General features: G+C 39.2%; 3 protein-coding genes across 4 annotated transcripts in view; all 3 read right to left on the bottom strand.

Annotated features, from left to right (window-relative positions):
- Nucleotides 1-1,182: 1,182 nt before the first annotated feature.
- LOC121962001 (carboxypeptidase Z-like) lies at nt 1,183-10,609 on the bottom strand. The gene is made up of 11 exons (XM_042512162.1): nt 10,443-10,609; nt 9,935-9,964; nt 8,132-8,506; nt 6,204-6,431; nt 5,886-6,118; nt 5,038-5,199; nt 4,741-4,899; nt 4,375-4,510; nt 4,029-4,168; nt 3,133-3,232; nt 1,183-1,924 (listed from the first exon to the last, which is right to left on the bottom strand). The coding sequence occupies exons 1-11, from the start codon at nt 10,522-10,524 to the stop codon at nt 1,569-1,571; spliced, it is 2,001 nt and encodes a 666-aa protein (XP_042368096.1). The 5' UTR covers nt 10,525-10,609; the 3' UTR covers nt 1,183-1,568.
- Nucleotides 10,610-16,432: 5,823 nt separating this feature from the next.
- Nucleotides 16,433-20,030, bottom strand: LOC121962231 (G-protein coupled receptor 26-like). Its single transcript, XM_042512454.1, has 3 exons — nt 19,353-20,030; nt 19,150-19,263; nt 16,433-16,798 (listed from the first exon to the last, which is right to left on the bottom strand). Exons 1-3 carry the CDS (start codon nt 20,021-20,023, stop codon nt 16,561-16,563), a joined length of 1,023 nt encoding a protein of 340 aa, XP_042368388.1. The 5' UTR covers nt 20,024-20,030; the 3' UTR covers nt 16,433-16,560.
- Nucleotides 19,841-26,466, bottom strand: part of trmt44 (tRNA methyltransferase 44 homolog) — a 38,533-nt gene continuing 31,907 nt past the window's right edge. The window contains exons 13-14 of one of the 2 annotated variants that reach the window (XR_006107118.1): nt 20,120-20,262; nt 19,841-19,925 (exon numbers count right to left, since the gene is read on the bottom strand). The gene's annotated coding sequence lies outside the window, so the exon portion shown is untranslated. Of the gene's footprint in view, nt 19,926-20,049; nt 20,263-26,466 lie in introns of both variants that reach the window. The other variant, XR_006107117.1, reaches the window with a different exon arrangement.

Below are 26,466 nucleotides of genomic sequence, written 5' to 3' on the forward strand. Positions count from 1 at the left end.
TCTGTGGTTCCCTTAAAGAAGATACAAAAAACAGGATAGGAAAAAAAGAGAAGAAAAATGTACTTACAGCTTTTTTTCTTGCTTGCTTTTTTCGGAACAACTGGATGCTTTAATGCTCTTCAAGTCTATAAAATAAATCAAATTAAGGCAGTATGACATGTGTCACATAAAATTAGGATTCACATACACAATACTTAATTTTAGGGGATCATAAGTTTAACAACAAATATTTTCCAGTACTTAAGATTGGTCGCTTTTTAAAAGTCTGTCTTGTCTCGGACTCTGCTGCATTTTTACTCAGGATTTGTCAAGAATACAAATGCAAGGATATCACTAAATTGACAATGTAAAAAGGGAGTGTTTGGTAAAGTTGGTAAAGTTAATTTCAGTTTGGTATTTATTTGCTCATGGAAAACAGAGATAAATTCCCATACATAAAATTAACCTCTGTAACACACTTTGATAATCTTATCAAGAAATTTCTCATGGTACATAACACATGCACACATATAGTCTACATGGCAATAACAGAGTTGAATGAAGACGATTCATCCAATTGTTTTCTGTGGATAATTTTATGATTTTCAGATCAATTGTTGTTTTACATGTTTCACATTTTGTCTATGTGTGTCATGCAGTGTGGGACTCGCACTGGTCTGGTCTCGGTCTTGACTTGGTCTGGGTTTAGGTGGTCTTGAGAGCAAGACTCATTTCCAAAATATTCAGAAACAGGTCTGACTTTTCTACTGCTATTTGTTGTGAGACATTCTAACCAGAATTAAGACGTGTACTCACCCGCACACATGATCTTTTCAAGCTACAGTCACTGCAATTAACTCATTTTATAGTAAACCACTTGTTTAAATCTGCATTGACTGAAGATACATGGCAACAACTGAAAAGACATGAAACATGACATGACATGACATGAAAAATAATTTTAATCCTACAAAACTGTTACTCAGCACAATGCTGAAGACAATCTTGCACAGAAATAAAATATTTCTGCAAATTTTACAAACTGTCCCCTGTGGAAGAATAACCAGATTTCATGATTTACAGTAACTTGGGATAGAAGTTGATTTAGCCTGCCCTCTAGTGGTGGTTTCATTATCTACTAAAATATAATACTTGGAAAAAGATTACAAGTGAGTCATTCAGAAGGAAAAGTCATGCAACTTCTTTTTTTTTCAACATATTTATTGTCCTTTTAATTGTGTTTTATTAAATGTGGTTCTTGTTTGAAAGCAGCTGTACAAATAAACTTAAAAAGATTTTTAAAAAAAGTATGGTTAAGTGCAGCTGTGAAGGCTCACATTGTAACTGTATACAATAACTTTACTGACATTAAAGTTGTTTATTTCTGCTGAAAATTGTAATAATATAAAAAAAGTCTCATGTAACTGAATTAGGAGCAGTGTGAAAGCTAACATAAAGGCCAGCCAGCTAGCTTTTACACTTCTCCACCACTTAACACCAATTAAAAGAAGTACATTCATTACACAATAGCTGTTTGTGTGTATAGTGTAGAAATAGATACTTAATCTTCCACTTCTCTCATTCAAGCTCTAATAGTGTTTGAGCATCCAGGTTGGTGAAGCGCCTCCTGGCAGGACAAAGTAGTTCCACCACCAGGGCTTCTCTTCTCTCTCCTCGCGGATGTGGCTCAAATCAGCCATCAGGGTGTAGCGCTCGTACTGATTGTAAGGGTCAAAGCGGTCATAGACTCCCAGAGATGGGACGGTGTCCTCCTCTTGCACATCAGGCTCTAGTGCAGCTTTCTGCAGCACAAAGTCCACCCGACCTGCTGTGGCCATGCGAGAAGGCAGGTGGACTTTCTTCATAGCTTTGGTGTATCCCGAGGCCGAGGCGCTCACAATGTGGATGCCGGGATTGAGGAGGCGCCAGTAGTCTCCGTTTTCAGCTGGGCATGGAGAAAGAGGCTGAGTGTTTGGACTTAAAGTTTACATGCTTATATCATGGTAGGACAAAGTTTTTTTTTACTTAACTCATCACAGGGAAATCCTGAGCTACAAACTGCACTAAATTGTATGTAATTGTAATTGTAATTTGTATGCTATCTAAGGAATTAGGGCCAAACAAATAACATTATGTACTCAACGTGAAGTGATGTCCTTAAAATATCTTAAAAGTTCATTGGTTACACACGGGACACGAACACTGGTGTCGTAGGGAAAAGTCCTGTGTTTGTTTGACCTATCCGTTACCCCAATCTAATGCAGACTTTGCTCTTTAGGGCTCATTTATGCTCAACATTTGATACATGTACAGACAAGGATGGAGCCTTCTGTCTCTGCAGTACCTTCAGAGATTGTTATATCCAAAGTACTGGCTCATAGTTACATAGGTTATGTGTATAAATTCTGTTCCATTACTTTTCTTAGGTAAACGTATGAACAGTGCATGAGAACAACCTGCACAGGTGTTCAACAGATTAATATGCTTACACCTTGCAAGATTTCACATCATTGTAACCATTTGAAACAGCTGCATCATTACAGAGTTGGTTGATGCTATATATATATATGCTATATTATGTTTATATCTCCTATCATTATTTATATTCTGTGTTTTCCTCTCAGTATTATTTGCTCGGCCCCTCTTCTCTCTTGTCTTTCTCAGCTGAAGACATAAATGCACCTCAACACATGTACATGAGTGACCTCAATAACCAACCACAGCATAGTAAAACAACCAGTTGGCATGTCAACAACAGAAAGAATACTATCATGCCTTATCATTTTTTTGTACAATTGATGTTGTTTGTCTTCTTTTTGTTTTGTCTGTCTTGTATAAATTCCCATCTCCATCTACCCCCATTGCCTGTCAAAACCATGTTTTTGTTATTGTTTACATACTGCCCTATGCACTCACTAATAAAAAAGGAGGAAAAATAAATATAAAATACTCTGCAATTAAAATATAACTATATGCTGCAAAAATATACCACTGATCCACACTGGACTGAAAGTCAGGGTATTTGAGCTTTTGCTCCAACAGTCGACTATTCTTTTATTTCTTGTAAGTCCCTTAACTTAATGGAAGTGCAATACTAAATCTAAGTGCGATACTAATCATCTTTGAAAAATGATGCAACTCGTTTTTCATTACCTGTGGTCACATCATGTCGTATTCCTCTGACTGATATTCGTGCACCTTTGATAACATTTCCCTCCTCGTCTTTTACGATTCCTCTGATACCTCGATGGGCCTAAAAACAACACAAAACAAGCCACTTACAAAGAATCATTTCCAATACAAGTTAATGAATAATGATGGAGGGTCAGTTATCATACACTCCTTGTTTTGTACACCTTCATGCTGAGGAATGACAAGGTGGATTGGTGTCTGCACTGAAAGCCTTATCAACAGGAGGATCCTCTTTAGAAACTGATTCATAACAAATGTCAGTGGTGAAACCTTCATCAGCCATATTTCAAACAGTATTCTCGCAGCAGGAGCCCTGTTGTTGCATCAAATGTCACGAAATAAAAAGTAGGAATGCTACTAACGTCTCAATCTAAAGTACTCTGTTGATTCGTTTTTTGGTCTATAAATTGACAAAAATGATAAAAAAGTAAATTAGGGTCTCCAAAATCCAAAGATGATATCTTGAAATGTCTTGTTTTGTCCACAACCCAAATAGTTTCAGTTTATTGTCATAGAGGAATAAAGACGCCAGAGATCATTCACCTTTGAGAAGCAGGAATCAGAAACTTTTGACTTTTTTTCTTAATGAATTGCTCAAACTGATTAATAAATTACATTAGTCGGCGTTCAATAGTTGACAACCAATCGATTATTCGTTGCAGCTGTAATGAATAATAACTTATAGCCTCCACTTACTCAATGTTTAGGAGGCCATGTGTTTCTAAAAAGATCAAATGTGTTATTAAAAATGCATACCAAATACTACATTGCATTGATAAGTGCAGTATTTGAGCTAAACACCAAGTTATCAACAAAAATAAGAAAACTGAGATACATAACCAAAATCATGATCTTACTGCTTCCATAAATGTGAGTAGAGCCTCGAGGTTTTCATGCCAGGCAATGAACAGTTCCTCTTCAGGGGGGTGTTTATCACAGCCCAGCTCCACAGTCAACTCAAAACAGTTGGTGTGAAGATAGTTGAAGTCTTGCATGCCTGACCGGAGAGAAAAACAAAACTGCTTTACCGAAAAATCGCTGAGAAACCATGCTGACCTTTCCCCTGAACCTGCCACAGCTTCCTCCTCACTGTGCTCCTGGTTTTCTATCAGAACTGGTCTCTCAGCGCCCTCTAGTGGCTCCATTTGGCATTTCATGTTTATTTCAGAGTCAGAAATCACAACTTTTACTGTTTCAGCTCACCCCCTGCGAAGCTGGACCACTGAGCTCCATTAACGGTTCCTCTCTGACTGTGACTGCGAGACGGTCCACAGCGCGCATTTTCATTGGCCATTCTCTCATGAGCAGTTGCATACAGTGCTGCAAGATACTTGAATACCTATGGAATAAACACATGAGGGTTATATTTCACTTTTTTAAGTTAGCTGCAGACAAGAAGATAAACATTAATTGACATTAAGTTCTGAAATTTGTCCAAAACTGGCACGGGGAAAATAAATATGCATTGTTTGGATGTTATTCATTAAAGGTTATCAAGATGAAGTTGAGTTTTTCTTCTTTTGGATTTGGATTCAGCACACTTCTGGTTGGTCATGTGAGCTCGTTCACCTTGTCGTCCGGTGCTGGGGAGAACATTTCGCGTCCCATCGGGTGTTTGGACAGATCGAAGGGGTAGGACACCACCAAGTCCCCACCGTGGAAGTTAGCGGAGAGCACGAACGGAATGGAGCGGATCCATTTCATGACAGCGTAAGTCTCTGGTGCAACCTGGATTGCAGCATTAAGACTTATTCGGACCAAGAAATGAAACAAATCAGGTTTATTCGGCTACAGTTACTTTAGTTTATTAGGCTATAAAATATCTTTGACTGACACAACATATATGGATAAGGATTCATACTGTACCTTACCAAACCAGTAATAGTCTGGGATTGGGATGTGGTCGGTGCGGTAGCCCTTCTGTCTGCGTCGGTTGTAAACGACAGACGTCAAATCGGGGAAGTTTCTGTTCAGGTCGAGGTTCTGAGCATTGTTCCGGCCGATGTTCCAAGAATCATATCTGTGACCCTGCGGACGTCACAAAAGTGTGTTTCAGAAAATTAAACAATGACAATTATTATTTGGTTAAACAGCCAAATACTGTCTCACTTACTGCTGCTATGTTTATGAGATTTCAGTCTACTAGACTATTATTAGCCTATTATTTTTTATTGAATAATAATTTCAGAGCTTGACGCATGCTAAAACCAAAGGGGAGTGTTCGGTAATGTGTTTCGATGCCTCCTGTTTTAAAAAGGCTCTACACATATGCAACAAGGTACTGTAAGTGGAAACAGGTTTTGGCCTAAACTTATCATGATGAAGTAAAAGTTGGTTACACAATGTAAAGGCTATAGAGTAATGACACCATCGGCGTTTAGATTGGCTCCCTATAAGACTCGCTATCACTGTCCTACCAAAGCAGGACGAGGATAGCACCTTTGTTTTCCTGGCAGTTCTCTGTAGCTATCCCCAAGTACCAAAGCGTATCAGTGAAAGTTTTTTGCAGTTACAATACCCAGTAGAGTAAATGTCAGACGGTGGAACAACCAAATAGATCTGGAAACTGTGGTAATTGCTGTGGCAATGTGGTTATCTTCTAATCTAATACCACCTGGAAACGTTTCGGGAAGGGGAGTTGAGTTGAGGTATTTTCACATGCTGTATGGCTCAAACTCCACAGTGATAAACGCAAGTAACCGGGGAGAACTGACCTGCTCCTCATCACCACCGAAGTCATTGTCCTGGAGTCCAGAAATAGCCACCTCGTATCCATCAGGGTTCATGGAGGGCAGGATGTGGATGCGGGTGGTGTTGATGAGGGTCTGGATGCGCTCGTTCCCGAGCTGGTACTCTGAGCACAGGTACTGAGCCAAGTAGATCAGCAGCTGGCGGCCCAGGACTTCGTTCCCGTGCATGTTGCCGACGTACTTCATCTCTGGCTCGACTGCAGAAGGTCACATTTACAGTAACGACTTAACTTCCTTGATAACGAGAAAGAATGCAGATTATCTCGCTCCGACAGTACTCACGCAGCTCATGTTGGCCGGGGTTGTTTGAGAACTCGATCACGAGCAGCTCTCTGCCCTCCATGCTGCGGCCGATGCTGTAAGTTCTTGCTATGTCCGCGCATTGCTCCTCAGTTTTCTTTAAGATGTTGATCATCTGAGCGTTGGAGTGATAGGTGAACTGGATCGTGTTGGCCGGCTCTTCAGATAGAGCAAATTCCATGCTGTCAATGGCCTCTACATCCTGCTCTTCTGTGAAGAAAAACACATCATTCTATCATTTAGATCCAACAGTGACCGGCCACGTTGTAGATCTATCAAAAAACATGCTGTCTGCATTCTTGTTAGGCTGCCAGGATATAAATAGAGTGAAGAGTCTGGTATGGACAGCAGAAACCAAAAAGAGAGTGTGGAAAGTGGATATAACACCAAATGCCTGATGGGACTGAATGTGCTTATTTCAGCTGACACATTAAGCTGACAAACCAGCTGATGTCTGCCCTTATTTTTGTATTCACACTTACACACAGAAACCAATAATAGCTCCAAAACTACGTGGAGCACATGAAACTTTCCTGCTGCCACATTCAAATGACCCAGAAGAAGTCTGTCAAAACTGCCACTGCTGCCTTTTGCTACATGTGTATGCATCACGTGCAGCACCTAAACTTATGAAAAAAACTGTACAGGACTGCTGTGTGAAGAGCTGAAGGTCACATGATATCAAAGCATCTGCTTGAAATGAATATGGGAATAATTACACAGGTCCAACATGCTGCCAGACATCTGAACTAGATTCTACACGGTGGAAAAATTTTCTCACTACAATAAAAACGTTCATATAGTAGCAATACAGGTTAAGACAGTAGTTTAAGACGATTTTACTGCGCGCAAATGCGAAAATGATATCACTAAATGTTCAAATCAGCTCCTGCTGTCCACGCTCTCATATGGCTCACACGTGATTTCTGCTCTCAGTGGCAGCAGAGTGTCTTTTTCTGTCTTTAGAAACTTGTTTTTGACTCCAAGAATTTACAACATTTTCAGAAGATTTGGTCAGACTGTGTCTGCCTTTGTGCGGCGCACTGAGGCGCCTTTTTTACAGATGGACTGCTAATGAAAACACAGGACAATAGCCACGGGGCTCGGTGTAAGTGAGGGTTTATATGGCGTTCCAGTTGGATTTTATTTTTTCGGTGAGCCACATAAGCATGTGTGCAAACCAGATGCCTGCTCAGATGAAGCTCAAGACAGTATACTTGTCTTTGTCTTGCAGATGAAAGCAAAAAAAGTAAAAAACTAAACAGTAACAAGCAGAGTTCATACACATTTTTACCAATGAGATTCCTGGACTTTCAGCAAATTTTAGATCACACTCTTAACTGGTTCTTTTTCATTACTATATAATAGCACTGTTAAATATAGATATATATATATATATATATATATATATATAATATATTTTTAAATAATGAATTCAGAAAATGATAACAACTGATTTTATTTAAAAATAACTTGATTTATAAGAGAAGAGGGTTGGTGAAATTTAAAAAAAAAAAAAACTGGGGATGGACTGTTTTTTTGGGGGGGCATACAACTTGAAAGTGAAATTTTTGGCAGAACACATGCCTTCCTTTTCTTTTAAAATCACCATTGGTCACAGCCAGAAACTGTAAAAACAGAAATTATCCTTCGATTTTCAAATTCCAACAGTTGTTATAGAAATCACGTGTTATTATACTGGTTTTTCGAAAAAAAAATACATGACTTTTTCCAAAACTTTCAGGACATATTTAGTTTTCCAAAAAACTTTTCCAGGCCTGGAAATTGCTATTTCCAAATTCCATGACTTTTACACATTTTTCATGACCGTACGATCCCTGAACAAGGAGCCAAAACTAAGGCCTGCTCACTGACTTAACAATAAGAATGATAGTGTTCTCAGTTCTCACCTTTGAGGCCCTCCAGCGGGTCATAACATCCCTCTTCATCACTCACAAAGAAGCGATCACAGTCCAGGAAGTAGGGCCAAGCCATCTCTATCCCCTCGAAAGCGTGGATGCACCTTGTCCGCACGGTTTCACAGGTTGTGCGACATGGCTTCAGCACCTTTGCCTTCTCACAGCGCGGGGTCAACACAGAGCAGCCCAGCATGCGGATCTCAGGGTTGCACTCTCCCCCGAGCAGAGATTCGGCCACGCTCATCAGGAGGTATTCAGCGCCGGCTTCGGCGTCTTCGCGGGTCTTGTGGCCGAGGATGTTGGGGAACATGGTCTGACTGTAGGGCATGTCATCGCAGTAGGAGAGTAACACATCTGTGCATTTAGCTGAGGAAAAAAAAAGAAATTAAAGTAGGTTAGGAACATTTTAGAAGTAAATGATTACTAAGGGACTGTTTGTTATTTATGAGAGGGGAGGGGGTGATGCGAAACAGCAAGGCACTTCAAATAAATAAATAAATTCTTCAGCTCTGAGGAGGGAGTTATGTTTTTTGATTTGGCTTAAGGGACGGACATTCAACTTTAAATGGTCTCATTTTGTATTTTTCTTAATACCCTTAGAAACCCCAAACCTGCAGATGGCTTTGAAATAGAGCTACAAATACAAAACATATATCTTGATATTTTGAAATCTCTAAACTACTGTAGACTATAATAATAAAATACAGTTACATTAAAGTAGCCACTGTCATAGTAAGGGAAATTAATTCTTGTTATACTTTAAAAAAATCAAAACTTCATCACTGCTGCTGTTATCCTGAAGCTTTTGGTCGACAGTTAGATGTTAGATTTTAGCAAACAGATAAGCTGTTGCCAAAGTGTCTCTATATGTAAGGATTTATTCACTATGAGCTGGAAAAATACTAACAGCTATTCAGTTCATATAACAATAGTTTTTGCAAGTTGCAAAAAATGCTAAAAAAAAAATGCAACTAATAAATGACATAAGCTATACTCAATGTACACAATACAGTCATTTTATACATCAAGCTTCAATATGCAAAGATTAAATTTAAAGTATCGCCCACCCCTAGTTTGAAAGGCATGTTTTCTTCAAAACTCTCCAAAATCACATCATTTATCATAGCCAGGAACTGTGAAATATGGTTATTTATGGTGAAGGGAGGGTCATGCATTTTCCCCCAGTCACTTGGGTAAACTAAAGGAAAAATATTTGTAGCTCTGGGGAGGGTCATGATACAAAATAAAACACTAACTTACACCCCCTTAGTCTGATAAATAAAGTACAGTCCCTTAAAAAAAGCCGAGAACAGTTAACAGCCAATCTAACTTTGTCAGTCTAATTTCGAGGGATCCAGACTTATATCTCCATCTGTCACACACTTAATGATGAGCCACAGTGTGCTGTCTTCAATCATCGAGCTCCAAATATTTCTATTATCTCTGGAAATTAGAATTTGAATATTTCATACTGCCATGGATCATCTAAAAATACACATGATGGTCTTATGGCTTTCGGGCCAGATTTCATTAAGACTACGCCCAATGTGACTTATGATCTCATCCGTTTTGTTATTAAAAACACTGACTCACAGGGATGTCACTGCACAAACAGTTGACCAGTCGAGGGGATTTACAGCCTGATCCCTCTCTGGTGAGAAAATTGTACAGTTTTGGGTTCAAAAGTCAAAGAAAAGCCCCCATTTAGTCCACAAAGATGATCAACAGCTAAAACACGAGGCACAAAAAGCTCATGCAGGACATCACTCTTCGTCCAAGCTCAAGGGTACTTACGTTTTTCCTCCACTTTTGGCTTGCACAGTCCTGCAAGACACATCAGCATGTTATTAACTGACACTGTTGGCGGACACTAGATGGCAGAGTGGTTTCTGTAAATGCCTCAATGTGGCCTACAAAATACTCTGCTTAATCTACCTCTGGTTTTGCATCAACAGCTTTCCAAAATGCCTCTCTGTCCACTAAAATATCAAAAAGTCACCAAAAATTCAACATATTTTACAGGATTATAAACTTTTAATCATTAAATCTGTAAAGCATGCTTTCATCTGAAGCACTTGACTAGCTACAGGCCAACATCTAATCATATTTACTATAAAGTTATGGCTTCAAAAGTTACTTAAAAGTATTTTTTAACATATTTTACTGCATTAAAGTTAGCTTCTGAATCTAGAAATCTACAGTCTGCACATTCATATTATGCCCAATTCCTACAGCAGGTTCCGGATGCATGCATGATAATAATAAAGTGCGTATGTGACCACATGAAGCTGACAAAGTTTACCTTTTATTCTTGGGTCGCACCGTTGAGGAGCACACGACACGAGGACGGCCAGCTGCAGCAGGATCAGCAGCATGATGCTCATTTTCCGCGGTTTTATATTCCGGATCGATGTGGCACCTCACACGCAGCCAGAGGGTGTGTGCGTCCGTTTCCCAAAGTCTGCAGAAATCCCCTCTAAACTTCCCTCACTTTATTACACGTATTACGGTCAACTATCAGGTTACAGAGGAAGTGGCTCCGAGGTGAAGTTGGGACATGAAAATGCTCAAATTGGCGCATATTTACGGGGATTTAAGTGTAGTTAAAATGCAGATCGCAGGCACATTTGGTTTTTTTATCTACTTTTGACTTTATAGTTGTTGACTTTTTGTTTCTGACTGGTTTAAAATGAAAGGAAATTCTGGTATTCGCCTCGTTACATTATTATTTATTCATTTAATATTCTTACCTTGTGTTATTGCAGTGTCATCCTTCCGCAGGTACCTTCTTCAGTCACATGACCTAATCTACAGGTCCTTAATTAGCGGGAGAAAAATGGTTGTCAGTTAAGATGCCTGTTGTGGTCACTACATAAATATAAAATTACTGAATTAAAATAAATTTTGTTTACCTATGTTAACTCTCTTTACTTGTCTTCATTAGGATGTTTTTTAATTAATGTAAAAATCAACTCTCTAAATTTGAGGAATAATGTATATATACAGTCTACGTGCTTAAGCTAGCAGCTAGTCTTTTACCAATGAAGTTAATACTAACCTACTCCAAAATATGCTGTGTATCATCAATTTATCATATTTAGAAGGGTATTAAACCAAACATGAAATTTTTTCTTACATTAACTTTACAAATACAATATATTAACTTTAATTAACTATTCAGCGAAAAATTGCCTTCCATGGTGTGCGCCATTTCTGAAAATAAAAACACATCATGACTCGTGAACTCAGAGCTTTAAAAAAATTTCCAGTCATGAGGATCTGAATACCACAAAAGATGGGCCCATACCGTACTCAGCACTACCTATGTTACTCTGTCAAACAGTGTTAACCTATGCTAATGTTTGGAGAAAAGTTTAACCTGTTATTCAGCATATTTTGTAACCCCATGGATACCTGCTATCTGCACTGAAACAAAATGTTAAATGCTGCCAGGGTGGAAACCAGCATTTCGTCTAATATACACTATGTGCAGTAGACCTTACATATTTGCAAAGAAAAGCGAGCAGAGCATGGAAATATTTATGTCAACAGTTTCCATCTTGGGCAAACATTTCATATTTTCATGTAACCAAATCACACACACACACACACACACACACACACACACACACATATATATATATACATATATACATATATTGATTTAGTCAGTTTGGATTCTTTTGGGTCAAGTTTTACCACTAAACTCCATCTTGGGGCCACAAAATCAACATTTAAAAAAAACATGGGTGCAGCTGAGGGGGTTGGAGCTGTGATTTGCTTCCTTGCACTTAAACAAACAAGTCTCAAAATTCTCCTTAATGCAACAATGAATCTTAAAATTGCAACCAGGATAATCATGAGACAGAACAAGACCTTTGATTGTCTCAGGAGAGGACTTCATGTGCTTCAAGACTCAGCCAAGGTGATTGCCACCTGACCTGATTTCTACCCATTCAACCTCATCAAGTGAGCAGCTCTACATTGTAATTTAATGTGACTTTAGACACAAAGATTTTGTCAAGGCTGCATTGAGCTTTTTCATGTTGAGCTTGCTTTACTCATTCAACTAATTACAGGGTCTTCTCTGCTTCAAGCCGAGCTGATCTGAATTAACATAATGGGAAGCATGATTATTCATCATGCAGGCAGGCGGATGGGCGCAGGACCCCTGGGTTCAAGACTGGGTAGAGTAGTTTGGCCCTCTGGCTGTAATGAGAGGAGTGAGTTAAGGGTTGTGCAAGCGAGAGTAAAGTCAGAATAATACTGCATCCTACAGCTAAATCAGGAATATAATTTAGATGCGTAGCTTGGTCATTTTTTTATGCAGATTATAGCATGGCCCAGAAATTAAGTGTTTGCAATGTTTTCTTACTTTTTTATTTTATACAGATTTACAATGTAGTTTCCAGAATTAGATGTTTTATCTGGAAGACATCCACCTGCTCATTACCACATTTAATCTGTAAAATAAGTAATAACTGTTTCAACCAAGTAGCAACTTCCAGGACTGAAATATGAAGCTAATACAAAATGCATAAAAATGCACTTCCTCTAATGGCCACTTGAGGTTGTCTCTAAAACAGAGTGCATCCCCATAGACCTCCATGTTCAAATGGCCAACTTTACAGCAGAAATGAACATGTTTACAGCCTGGTACAAAAAACTGTTTTGGTCTCTATAACTGATTTCACCATTATTGACAACTCATGGGGGATGAAGTTTTATATAATTCAACAATTTACATTTTATTGGGGCTAAAAGTTACATTTATTTAAGGGTGGGCTGCTTTGTGGCGTAACCTCAATTTATGAGTTAGGTCCACACATTGCTCCTCCAAAGCACCAACCTCTCCACCAATCAGGGTCACTTCTGGCTCCAAAAAAATCAAGGTGGTGACTGCCAAAATAGTAAACTCAAGGCTTCCAGACAGGAGTCACCAAACCAATAGGTGACATAATGGTAGATTCATCTATTATTTTTACAGTGTATGGTTTCAGCGCCTTTCTCAAAGTGCACTAATGTGTCTGAATATATAATGTATATAGTTATATATACATAATATATACATATATTCCTGAAATTCAGTAATAGCTTTTAATTTAGGTAGACACACCATGATTTTCAGTGCCCTATGTGGCCACCACTGTTAAAAATTTCTTCGGGCACCACTGGCTTCAAGAGTTGAAGTCGACACCATAAACTCACTCGGTTGACTCAGTCGTTGTCCTTTAAAATTTAAGCAGCTGTGACAGATATTTTTCTATGCATACATTTTCCATTTGAGCAGTTTTAATCAGCAGTTTTTCCTTTGGCAGTTTCTGTTGACTGAGGTTAATTATTAGTCGCTGTGTTAATATAGCCAAACCATGGCTGCAGTGCAACCTTGAGCTGTTTTTATGAGGTGTTGATGGTCAAGTTGGCCACAAAACAATGGAGATTCCTTAACTCTATGCTGCTCATAATTGCTGCTGGTCCCTTTCCATGCATCACATCAAGTTTGAATAAATTATAATCACTAATTGGCAAAAATGATCTTTGACCCGTCTTTTTAATTACACTTGGCAATAAAGCTGCAGCAACAGAGACATTTACATCATATATCATCTAGGATATAATTAGGGTCACGAAGCAGATGGAAACAAAACAATGTGATGCAAAAACAGTTGATGAGCTGATGGTGAACAATGAAACAAGAGTGTTTTTGATAATGACAAATTATGTGTCTTTTCAAATATACCTGCATCTATCAATTTCAAATATTGAATATATAATTTTTCCATAATTCTCATATAATTTGAATAAAAGTCTCACTATTTCTCATTGATGTCAAAGCCTTTAACTGTACTGCATGAATTTAATTTACAAACTCGCAAATTAAACTAAAGGGCATCACCGAGATTCAATGACGTTACTGTCAAAACATTAATAGTTTTAATAGCTTTATAACTGACAGCTTTTATTGCACATATTCCACTAATAGCTAATCACACTGCCAAAGAACAGCAAGTGACTTACAAGAGGAAAAATACATGTGTATAAAGTACATCCAAAGAAACAGATTTTTCATAATAAAGCAGCTATTCTGGTTAAAGTATAGAACGGCTGAAAAAGTCACATATTCAAATCTGGCACAAACACAAAACAGTGTGTTTAAAGCACTTTGAAAGCATTCCTATGCTACATCACATTGCTTCCCCTTTATCTAGACAAAAAAGTTGTTCCTGTACAGTGCAAAATATATAATAACATCATGTAAATATCCATAGAAACATTTCTCCAGTCAACTGGCAAAACAAAGCACAGTTGTACAAATGCATTTCAGTCAAAAGTGGGCTATCTCTAATACATTCAGTTACAAACTCACACTTAAAAGGATAAGTCGGGTTATATTCTGTGTTTTTCTTGTTGTTAACAAATCCCACGAAAGGCCCAAAACCAATAATGACAAACTCATATTATCCCTGCCGCCTACTTGTGAGAACACTGGTTTAATTCACAAGAGAGCTGTATTTAATTACAAGTAAATGAAACATGTCAAAACTGAGATGCTTTGCAGACTAAGCTGGGACTTGAGCATGATAAAACAGGCACTAACATACACATTTCATTCAAATAAAGTCATTTGCTTACTTGGGGTGGACCACGGTTTATCAATTGTCCAAAAGCTATTGAAAACACTTCATTTAGCCACGCTTCTGCACTGGGTAACGTTTTTTTTATTACCATGAACCAGAGCACTGTAGTTTATTTTTGGGAGTGGAGTTTTAATGGGAGTGGCCTGTCGAAAGATTGGTCAAGAGCCAAAAGGCAGCTAATTAACCAACACAGTCACTCCCAAGTCGTCAAATACAACGCTTGATCAGTGGCCCCTAAAGCCAAATTATGATGCTTTAGGTACCCCTCCAGCATCAATTTTGGATATTCAGGAACGGCGTGTTAATATATATGCTTGTTACATGCATTGTGTAAAATTTGTACTAACATAAATAACATCACATGAAATATGTCACTTGGGTAGCATGCATCACACACTAGCACACTTTGTTATTAAAATAACTTTTAGCTTCACACAGGAAACAAACAGCTGTCTCTAGAGTGAAAGTCCAGAGTTTGTTTTACCTGTCCACCCTAGGTTTATGTCTTGCTCTTTATACTATGTCAATTAAGCATAAAAAAATGCTTCTATCCAGTGTATCTCATAGTGCCGCTGAAAGGGTGCCTCTATGCGTTGCTATCTGACACTCAGGGCCACTCACCAAGCATCGGTATTTCATAAATAGGGACTATGACCAGATTAGATTAACTGTTCATGAAAACTGGCAAAAAGTGTCAACGTGTAAATACATGAGTGTATGTGGTTGCAGCTATTGCAAGTTCTGGCTAGTTATCTGGGGTATCTCGTGGTCTTGTAATTTAGATGCAATTCAGAATTTAGGTGTAACTTAGACGGTATGTTTGAACAACAAAAACAGTATCTAAGAAAAAAAAGTATGAAAATATTGAGAGATGGAGTTACACATTGTTGATTTTGGTCTTCTCATGGCCCTTCTTAACAATAACAGAAATACAGAATATAGCCAGTCTTACCATTTAATATCATTGTGTATATGTTATTTGCCTTTGGCTCCTGTAACTATAGTAGCTCTGAGAGAATTCAACAAAGTGCATCAATATTCAGTGACTGACATGACACTGCAAAATAGTCTAACATGGTCAATACAGAACATGGCAACAATGTGCAGCAGCTGAGCTTCCACACCTAACAGTAGATTATCCAGAAGCAGGAGCAACAGTCTTTCCTTCTTTTCACATCTGCGCTCCAGCACCTATCGACCACCAGCTTTGAGCTCTGTGCCTGCGCTTTGTGGCAGAGGAAAGGTCACTACATGTGGATTTGTCAAAAATCATTACAAAGTGGTTGGTACAGTACAAAAGGCCACTTTATAGATGTCGCTCAGGGAGAATAAGGGGTCCATCTCCAGCTGTGTGGTCCTTCAGTTTGAGATTAATCTGAACCCATGACTTATTCGATGAAATTGATTCGTCTGATCCGTGTGTGCATCTGTGTGGTATTGTGTGCCGATGAATCACAGATCTTTTGTTTACCGATACTGTCTGAGGCCAGCGTCTCCACACCGTCCCCGTACTTCCCTATCTGTCTTCCCCTTTGCCACCTTCATCCTCCTCCTCCTCATTATTGTCTCCTCATTCTTCTCCACCCACCACCTTCCTTATTTCTGCTCTCTCTTCGCCCCCCCACCCACAATCTGTCCCCTCTATCTGCTCTCCTTTCCTTCCTAACAATATCCTGTCCTCTCTGTCTCTCTGCTCATTCTTCTCCTCCGCCCACCTTCTTCCAAGAGGCAACCTTTATTTTTGGCCTGTGGTGTGTATCTGCCATGTCCGCGCGTTTGCCATTAGCTGATCCTCTGGAGGCAGTAGTCGTTCTCTGTGTCTAAAGAGCTGTTATGGCCAGACGAGGGGTACAGGTCACGGCGGAGCAGCCTGTTGATGACAGTAACCAGGACTTTCTTGTACTGCTGACGTAGGAGGGAGTAGGCAAAAGGGTCGGACGCAGCCTTGCTGTATGTCAGGCACTTACTGATGATTCCCCAGTGGCGGTTGATGTCCACGAAGGGTAGGAGCTCAGCCAACCTGAAGGGGCGGCAGCAGAAACATGACTAAACAAAAGTACATTTTAGTCAGAGATCTTTTCTTCTTAAGCTTTTCAGATGCTGAAAGTTGTTGGATGATTATGTAAGACTTAATGTACAGAGCTTTGAACACATTAGGGACTGTGTGAAAATTAATAGGGGAGGTCAAAAAAGGGAAGGGCGTGGGCAACTAATTTTTTTTTCTTTTCAAGCACGGGAAGGTCTTTTTCAAAACTGCTCATTCCAGATTTCTATTAACACATTAGGGACTGTATGAAAACTATTAGGAGAAGTCAAAAAAGGTAGGAGGAGGGTCTTTTTTTTTTTTTTAAGGAAGGGTAATCTAATTTTTGTAAATGTTGTCAGGTGATAAGATAAGGCTTAATGTATAGAGCCTTTAACACAGAAGATAGTTGTTTGTTGTTTTAATTGCTCATTCCAGATTGCTATTAACATTTTGGGACTGTATGAAAATTATTAGGGGAGATCAAAAAGGGAAGGGGGTGATCGTCTGAATTTGTTTTTGTTTCTTTTTTTTTTTTAATCAGAGGAAGATTTCTTTTCTTTTTTTTTTAAACTGGCTCACCCTAGATTTCTATTAGCACTTTAGGGACTCGAATAAAATTATTGGCAGGGCTGAATGTATGCGTGTGTGTGTTGGATTGCATTTCAGAATTGTCCAGCAGAGAACAGCTTAAACCTGCTAATTTTAAATCCAAATATAACCTCTCATTAGTTTTTACGAGGACTTGCAAAGCAGGGGATTTCTTTTTATGACATGGCATCTTAAATCTTCCATAGAACATAAAAAGGAAATATATGACAATGTCTTTGTGTGATATATTAACGACATTTTAAATCATCCAAAGTATCAACACTGTTTTATACTTCACATATACACTAATATACTGTTCTGTTTTTATGTCAAGGGGGATTTTATTGTCATTTTGAACAGCACTGGAAAGGGCTTTAGCTTTTTTTAAAAAAAGACTTAAGGTCTCTCACATTCCACTAATTTACATACGGTGCCTGATGTGCTAATTGGGGTAACATTATGTAACAAAAAAAGTAATGGAAGCACAAGGTTAAGACAGAGGGAGAAGAATATCGCCCTTTTACATTCAGTGAATGTGTAAAAAGGCTCATTTAAAAGCAGAACAGATACATGAGGAGGAATTGTCATCAGCTTAATTAGATGTTTTGGTTTCAACAGTCACTCAGGCTGCTTCCAGTGGGTCGGGTCACAGGGTTATTCCAATATACCAGACACCTTTTCCTTGTTAATGTGTCCTCACATTTCCCACCCATATAAATGCAAACACCACAAATGTCAAACTGATGGATCATCGCCACCACATCTGGCAAACAACTGGTTTGTGGGCCCCTAGGGCATTTCCTCTTTTGTCTGGGAGCCACTTTTTGTTGTCTGCACTGCATTTATTGTCCTGCACTGTATTGTGTGTTTAAGTGGCAGCAGCACGGCGAGCCACTTCTTCACAGGGTGATATAGGTGGATAATGAGCCAAACTACAATGGGACTATGCATTTAGAGAGTTGAATTGTGTCTGATCTGATCAAACGGTGTGACTGATGTGTATCTCTGATGAGTTTGGATGCAGAGAATAGGTTTGTGCATTATTGTAAGGGGCTGTTTGTTATTTATAAGAGGGGAGGGGGTGGTGCAAAATGCGGCAGGCACTTTGGGGAGGATGTTTTTTGATTTGGCTTAGGGGAGGGAGGGACTTTTCACGTTAAATGGTTGGATTTTGTATTTATTTTAAAAGAACAACAACAAACAACAATAACAAAAAAAATAATAAACCGTCAGAATCCCGAAACCAGCAAGTGGGTTTTAAAAGCATGTTTTCTTTAAAAAAATATCCAAAATCATACCTCTATCACAGCCAGAAACTCTGAAATATGTTTTTTTTTTTTTTTTAAATATAATGTCCAGTAGCCAATTAAACTGTTTTCTTTTCTTTTTTTTGTGTCAAATTCTGTAGAGATATCAATAATATAATAAATATTATATTAATATTTTTTTATTCTTCATTCAAGTTACAAATTTGATGACTTTAGACTTGAGAAAAGAAAACAAAAAAGACTTGCAACTCAACTTGGACTTAAACACAAATGACTCATGACTTTACTTAAAACTGAACCATATTCAGACATGAAAATACTCACACAGATGATCACTGAGGGAAGCTCAGGGAAAATTATTTGTAGCTCTGGCGAGGGTCATAATTTAGAAAATAATAGTATAGTACAGTCCCTAGATGATATTATTTATCTTTTAAGTTGTATGAAGTTAAATGAAATGATTAATGGGTTACTATCAATTCATCTTACCTTGTTATTACATAAGGAGCAAAGCAGATGATGAATGAGCCGATGAAGATGCTGATCTTCTTTGTAGCTCTCTGCTTCCTCCTCTTTTGCTCTGCTAAACATCTCTGCTTCACGCTGAAACACCAAAAGACCTTTTTAAGTCTATGAATTATAAATCGAGGGATAAAACTTGCCATAAATGAGGAATACATGAGGTAAAGTACCTTGGGTGAATGTCGACCAGAAGGAAAAGAGTCTGCATGGTGATAATGTCGATCCTCTTGCAGTGAAACCTGGCGACTTTCAACACCTTCAAGTATGTGAAACACAGTATGAGCAGGGAGAGCATGAAGCTGGTGGCGTGGAAAACGACGGTGAAGATTGTAAACTTAATCCTGTCGCCGGTGTCCTCGCTCGGCTGCAGGGTGCAGGACGCGTACACGTCGTTGTAGTCGACCCAGGAGAAGAGCAGCGCGGTCAGGGAGAAGGTGAAGGAGTGGAGCCACGAGTAGCACACCATGATCAGCGCGTCCTTGTAGCGCATTTTAGTGGAGTAACTGAGCGGGAAGACCACCGCTATCCACCGGTCTATGCTGAGAGCCGCCATGCTCAACATGGTGTTGGCGGTGAGAAAAGTCTCCAGAAAGCTCACCGTGTGGCAAATGCAATCCCCAAAAGGCTGCTGGTCCCTGATAATCCCCACCAAAGTGGCCGGCATGTTCAAAACAGTGATGAGGATGTTGCAGAAGGACAAGTTCATGGTGAAAACGCCGGGCACCTGTCGGCGTATCTCGGTGCTGTGGACGAAACATAGCAGCACCAACAAGTTTGACAACAGCGAGACGACCGCGACCACGATGATGAACAAAGCGAAAATAATTTCAGCAAAGTCCATGTCTCACTCCAGGAAGAGCGTTTTACCTCTTGTTGGTAATGAAAAGCACTTGAGATCAACCATGGTTATCCTGCCCTCATGTCTCCAGCTGCTCACCCCAAATTCTTTTCAATTAAATCCTCCTGTGTCCGCGCGCCGCCGTCCTCTCCAACTTCCACGAGCGCTGTCCAGCGTGCTGAACCAACATCTCTCTCCTCAAACTTGTCGATTATTTCCAATTAACATCCGACAGGTGCGATCTGCAAAGTGAAGCGGCATCATCACACAGATCTGGATTGCGTGAAATGAATGATTATTTTTTACATATCACGTGAATAATCGCACGCAGAGACATGCACGCAGGGAACAACTTGTCCTAGTCACAAAAACACCAAAACTCACACCTCTTTTCCTACATATTGGATTATTTCTTTTTCTCCCTCCGACTGATGTTTGTTCCTCACTGCAAACACAAATCAATCATTCCGCATTAAGTTATTCACGTGCGGGTTTGTTGAGTCGCCCGCATTGATCACAGCTCGCGCAAAATCAATGTGGACCTGGAGACACAGAGGGCGCGCAGAGATGTCGCTCCTGGATAATTGGAGGCGCTTCTGCCGTGACCAAATGGCACCATGTGCACACGCGCGCCACAGAGGCACGGGGGCAAATAGATACCTTTTCCTGAAATGAATTATTTATAGTCCCTTGGCTACTGTAGATTCACTGCGCGCGATCATAATTGTGCCTAGTATGCAAAAATATACAACATGGCTGTTATTTGCAAGAGAATGCTGCTGTTTGTAGAATAAAAATTACGTTTTGTTTTTTTTTTAATCTTTGGCCAACATGATTTTGAGGTTATGAAGGCTGAAATGTAAGTGAAAGTAGATGGTTTGGGGTTTTTTTTAATTTTCAATTTGTACTTCTATTTCTACACTCAAGATTGCCACTGCCAACCAAAACCTCAAATAAAAATAATAATAATAATAATAATAATAATAGTAATAATGAAGAATAGGAATCAATCAACAAAACAAAATATTGACATTGCGACATCATTTCTCTCATGGCACACAAAAATAGCATTTTTTAAGGTGCTCATAGAGATACAATGTCAGTCTTTCCCATCTACTTTCTTTTAATACATTTTAATAATGGAATTACTTTTATTGAAGAGTGCATTATGACTTATTTAGGACTTGAAAGTCAAAGCTTAGGACTTGACTTGGGACTTGCATGCAAAGACTTGACACACCTCTGGTGTTTAGTGTCATTAATCAAGTCTTTACCTTAGGTAGAGAATAATATATGTTTATGTTCTTGGCATCAAACATAGCTTGAAAAAAAAAAACACTTTTATTTTTGATTGAGCATGAAGTGGAATCCCACATGGACTTTCTTATTTACCTAGCTGATCCTTTCATTTGCTTTCTTATCTAAGATAACCGTAGTGAGGTGTTCACCACTGTTTCTTTAGTCTTAATGTGTAACCATGTCCATAAACCTCCTTGATGCATTCTGAAAGAAGAAGAAATATACTATAAAAAATAGCTCTAGAAATTGAAAACGACTATATAATTCAAATTATGGCATAAAACACTGGGCATTAAAATCCAAATTGGAGTAACACACTGCAGCCGGCAACACAAGTGCACTTCAGTAATGTTTGCGCTCGTTACTGAGTCATGCCCAAATCTGGAGAAGCCTGAGTAGACGGTGACTCACTGGGGTCAGACACAGCCTGCAGGGGTTTTGTATATCTTTTCTCGTTTTCATTCGCTTCATACTCCCACTTGTTATGAGGCTTATGGGCTTGTGCCTGAATCCCCATCCCCTCCAATTAAGTGCACTGTTTTGTTTATGTAAGAGTGGTACAGTATCAGAGAATTCACTCCGCTCGGGGCCTGTTTTGCTCGTGGAAATGATGGTTGAGTATTTAGACTGATTAGGTGAGTCATCATTAAATGCAGTTTAGGGAAACCCTGAGGCGAACTACCTGTGAAGTTAAAAGCATCATAATTACAGCAGCTGACGACAGTCTGACTACGGTTTTTCAGCAGTGAGCTACTGAAGGTGTTACAGTGTGTGTTTTGGAGTCAGAAAGTCAGATAGACAAAGCATCAGCGGGTGATGTCAGTCCCCTACAAACAAGTGATCAAACGCCTGTGAGAAAGCTACAGCTGAGCTCCTGGGCGATAAAGTGCAAAGCTATTTATAGGCCTGATGGGGTGTCACCTCCAATATAACTCTCAGCGCCGGTGTATTACCTAACCGAGGTATCAGAGCGAAGCAGTGAGCACAGCTTCGACACTGCAAATGAGATTGCTTTTAGAGGATGCTTTTATGTGTGTTGAGCAATCAGCCGCCGCAGTTTTAGGTTTCCTCTAAAACGCTTCAAGGACCTGTAGCATTCGAGCAAATGAATTCAAATGCTGCAAGATATCCGGTGATTATCACTGAGTCACGCAGACTGGCCAACTCCACGCTTTTGTCTCTGCATCCAAAAATAAACTAAGGGGGAAATAAGCTGATCTCCAGCTCAGAGTTTGGGCAAAATACACCAAATTGCAATTGATTATGAGTCAGAGTCAGTCTCAAGCACAAAGAGAGAAAGTGAGGAAGTAGATCTTGTAGAGATAAGCAGAGCAGGATATGGTGTTAGGACAGTGTTCCAAGGCAACTGGGATCTAAGACTTTTTAAGACTTTTTAATGCCACTTAGAATGAAATTTAAGACCAGTTTTACAAAAGCCAATATTGAAGGAAGAAAACATGTACCGACATCAGTTCCTTAGGAAATTTGTTTAGTTTTTTAAACATTTATTGCAAAATAAATCAAAAATCTTTGGTGATATAATTCAAGAGGAATTCAGTAAATTGCTAAAGTTACCCATTATTTTGAGCCTTTAAAATTCAAATCAGAAAAAAGATTCATAAAAATCCCATCTCCAATGTCTAAGCATTTCTTTTAATGCCAATTCAGGTTTAGACTGATGGATTAAATGCCTTTTCATGGTGCAACAACTTATGAGTCTTTAAATTGTTTAGTTCATGAAATTTTTTAGAAAATAGTGAAATATAGTTTGTCACAGTTTCCAAAAGCCTTACTTTTTCTTTTTTTAGATAATTTTTTGTAACTTTTTACCAATTTATTTCTAATTTTTGAGTTATTTCTTCTTCTTTATTGCCTTCTTCATATGTTTTTGAAGGAAATCAATCAGTCTGCTCAGGTTTCAAGGGGTTAATTTTGTGTAAATGTCTCTGCTTCTCAAATGTGAGGATTTACTGCTTTTCTTTGCCTCTAAATTTTTGTCGTTTTTGGTTTTTAGAGTCTTTTTTTAGCGACTCGTTAAAGCTGTGATTCACATTTTTTCTGACATTATGCAGACTAAAAAAGTGATTGATTTACAGTGGAAATAATCAAATGATTTATCTGTAATAAAAATAATCATTAGTTGCAGTCCTGACAGGCTCAGGTAGTTGGATTAAATTAAATCATGAGGAGAGCACAGTGCACAAACAGAGCAACACAATGAACGAGGTGTTTTTGCAGGGAGAGCACGACCGGAGCAGGGCACACAGAGCAGAGCGGATCTTTGCGGGCACCTCACGACCTCAGCCTTACAACAAAGATTGCTCTGAAAGCTTTCAACTTTCTATTCTGACCAGTGATCTTACATAACAGCGCCTGCCCTCCATACAAACCAGCATCCCAATCACCTTCAGGCAGCGTGCCTTGGATGTTCAGAAAATAAAGTGTGATCTCAGCACAGTAACGAAATCCCCCCGTGGCCCTCCAGGTACCTGGAATGTCATTTGGAGCTTGTACCTGCGTTGCACCTTTTTAAATTCACTGCCTTCGCAGAGTCCCGAGAGTCGGAGTGCAGCCCGAGGCCAGGAAGGAGGAGGGGGGTCTCAGGTCACGCGTTAGGTAACATGACAGTTTGTAAGTCTTGTTGCAGAGATACAGTAGTGGGCAACATGATGCCTTTGGATAGCTTTGTGTAATAAAGACTCAAGCAGTGCACAGATCCTTACTACTCTTTATCATGTGCCAATAAATCATTCATTACACTTCTTATTTTGCACATTTTAGCCCATTTACTACTAACTGTTTGTCCTTTGTGTTACTATCAACCATAATTTTATTTTAACTTCCATCTTCAAGTTACATAATCCATCAAAGTGAGCATTTAGTCACCTTTATTTAGTTTGACTTCTCTCTTTATTTATAAATGATGTTGTTTTTGGGTGATGTTGACATTGAATTTTGCCAGGGTTGTCCCCAAAGATTCTGTTTTTGATATTCATGAATGGGATCTCAAGGTGCAGCCGAAGGGGAATTGCAGGACCTCAGAACTGCATCTTCACTTTTTGCACATGATGTGGTTCTGTTGGTTTAATCAAACCGTGACCTCCAGCGTGCGCTGGGGTGGTTGTGTGTGAAGCGTTTTGGGATGAGAGTCAGCACCTCCAAGTCTAAGGCCGTGATTCTCGATGATTGCCTCCTCTGGGTGGGGAGAGAGTTACAGCCCCAAGCAAAGGAGTTCAAGTATCTCTGAGTCTTCTTCAAGAGTGAGGGTAAAAATTGAGCGTGAGATCGACAGGCAGTTTGGCGTAACTGTCGTGGTGAAGAGGGAGCTGAGCCGGAAGGCAAAACTTTCGATTTACTGATACATCTATGTCCTTATATGGTCACAAACTTTGGGCAGCAACCAACAGAATGAGATCACAGATAGCGGACAAATTGTAATTCATAGCATTTCCAAAAAACTGATGAGAAAAGCAAAAGTGGACTTTATGAAACAGAAAAATGAAACTATATTTGTGATATGTTTTGGGCTTGCTGCTGGATGCCACAGACATCATAAAGTATTGACAAAAGGTCTAACCCACTGATACCCTTTGAACAATGAAACGTGAGACTAAAATGCGTTTAAGTACGAGTTTGAATATGCATAAGCATATCCTGCATCCTTTTAAGCTTTTGAAGCCTTAGCCTTAAAAAGTTACACTATGCAACCACAAGATGCAATACGCACATAAACAGTAGGGGCAGTGTAGTGTAGTGCAATGGCAGAACAAGAAAAAACATAGTAGTAGCAGTTGTCACAATGTACTTAATTTACTGTTTACTATTGTGTTGCTGTTGCTTTTTCTCCGATGATCTTGGTATTAAAATTTCAAAAATTTCCAAAAAACTCCGTCCCTCAAACTGGTATGTAAATACTTGCAAATCAAAAGGTTCTCTGGTGTGCCCTCTAGTGGAAGACTCCGTTAACACGGGCAGCACACGGGCAAGTATGTCAACAGTCCAGTTCAAACTGGCCTAAAAAAATACCAGTGTCATACCTTAAGTCTTCATTGTTGCAGTCTTTATGGCATAACTTAGCTCAAATAATAAAAGGTTACTAAATATGACTAAATGTCCTGGATTATCTATTTAAAGCAAGTTTGAGTTCTCTCCACGGTGATTTTCCTGTCATATTGAAGTTAATTAACCACTAGCTGCCAAGAAGTTAGGATATTAATTTAATAATCTATTAGTAATACTTTGGAAAATGAAATAAAACATGCAAAACTACCAGTGCGGTCTTAATTCAGCACACACTTTGTCAGCTTGTCTCTCTGCTCAGCTGCCTCCAGGTGTGAATATAAATAACATAGTCAGTGTGCAGGTTTGTGAACACCTGATCTCTTTATAGTCACAGTGAATGTTGTTACAGCACAAAAGTTAAACGTTGTTCCTTCGCTCCAAAGAAAGCTGTACATCAGCAGCTTTAAATATTGCGCAGATGTTTACTCTTAAAAATAGATTTTACTCATGCTATTAAGGACACCATTATGTCTGTCTAGATTCTCATATGAATGTAATTTTTGTGGACCCAATTATTTGAGGCTGTGTTGATGCTGACCTAGGTCAGCTCATATTGAGTCACTATGAGGATGGAGATACGAATAGGGTTAGAAACAAGGTCAGAAGTCTTTAACCTTTAAAACGTGCCATGCTCAGAGTCATACTCCAATGATCCATCATGTCTAGATCAATATTTGATCTTAAGGTTTGTGAAAACAGTCTTCAGCTGTGACCAATCCATCTTAGAAAAAGCCCACCTGAAGTAACATACCACAACTCCCACCTTACACATCGCACTGAAGGACATATTCCCAAAACTATTCCCTGAGCACTGCCTGAGCGTTTAGGTTTTCATTTCTGATATATTTTCCCAGGCTGCTGGGATGAAACCAGTGAGGAGTGAGGATAAAAAAAAAAAAAAAAAAAAGACGTGGGCCTGTTGTGAATGACAGCTGAGGATTTTGTTTACAGGGTTAGTAGTGGTGCGACAGATGGGCCTCCTCCACACTCCTCAGTGTATGACAACATACCTGAAGCACTGCACAGACATAAAACTGGGCTCAAACATCTGCCACACACTCACAGTGTGTGTGTGTGTGTGTGTG

This window comes from Plectropomus leopardus, chromosome 23 (assembly GCF_008729295.1).
Source record: "Plectropomus leopardus isolate mb chromosome 23, YSFRI_Pleo_2.0, whole genome shotgun sequence".
NCBI lineage: Eukaryota > Metazoa > Chordata > Actinopteri > Perciformes > Serranidae > Plectropomus > Plectropomus leopardus.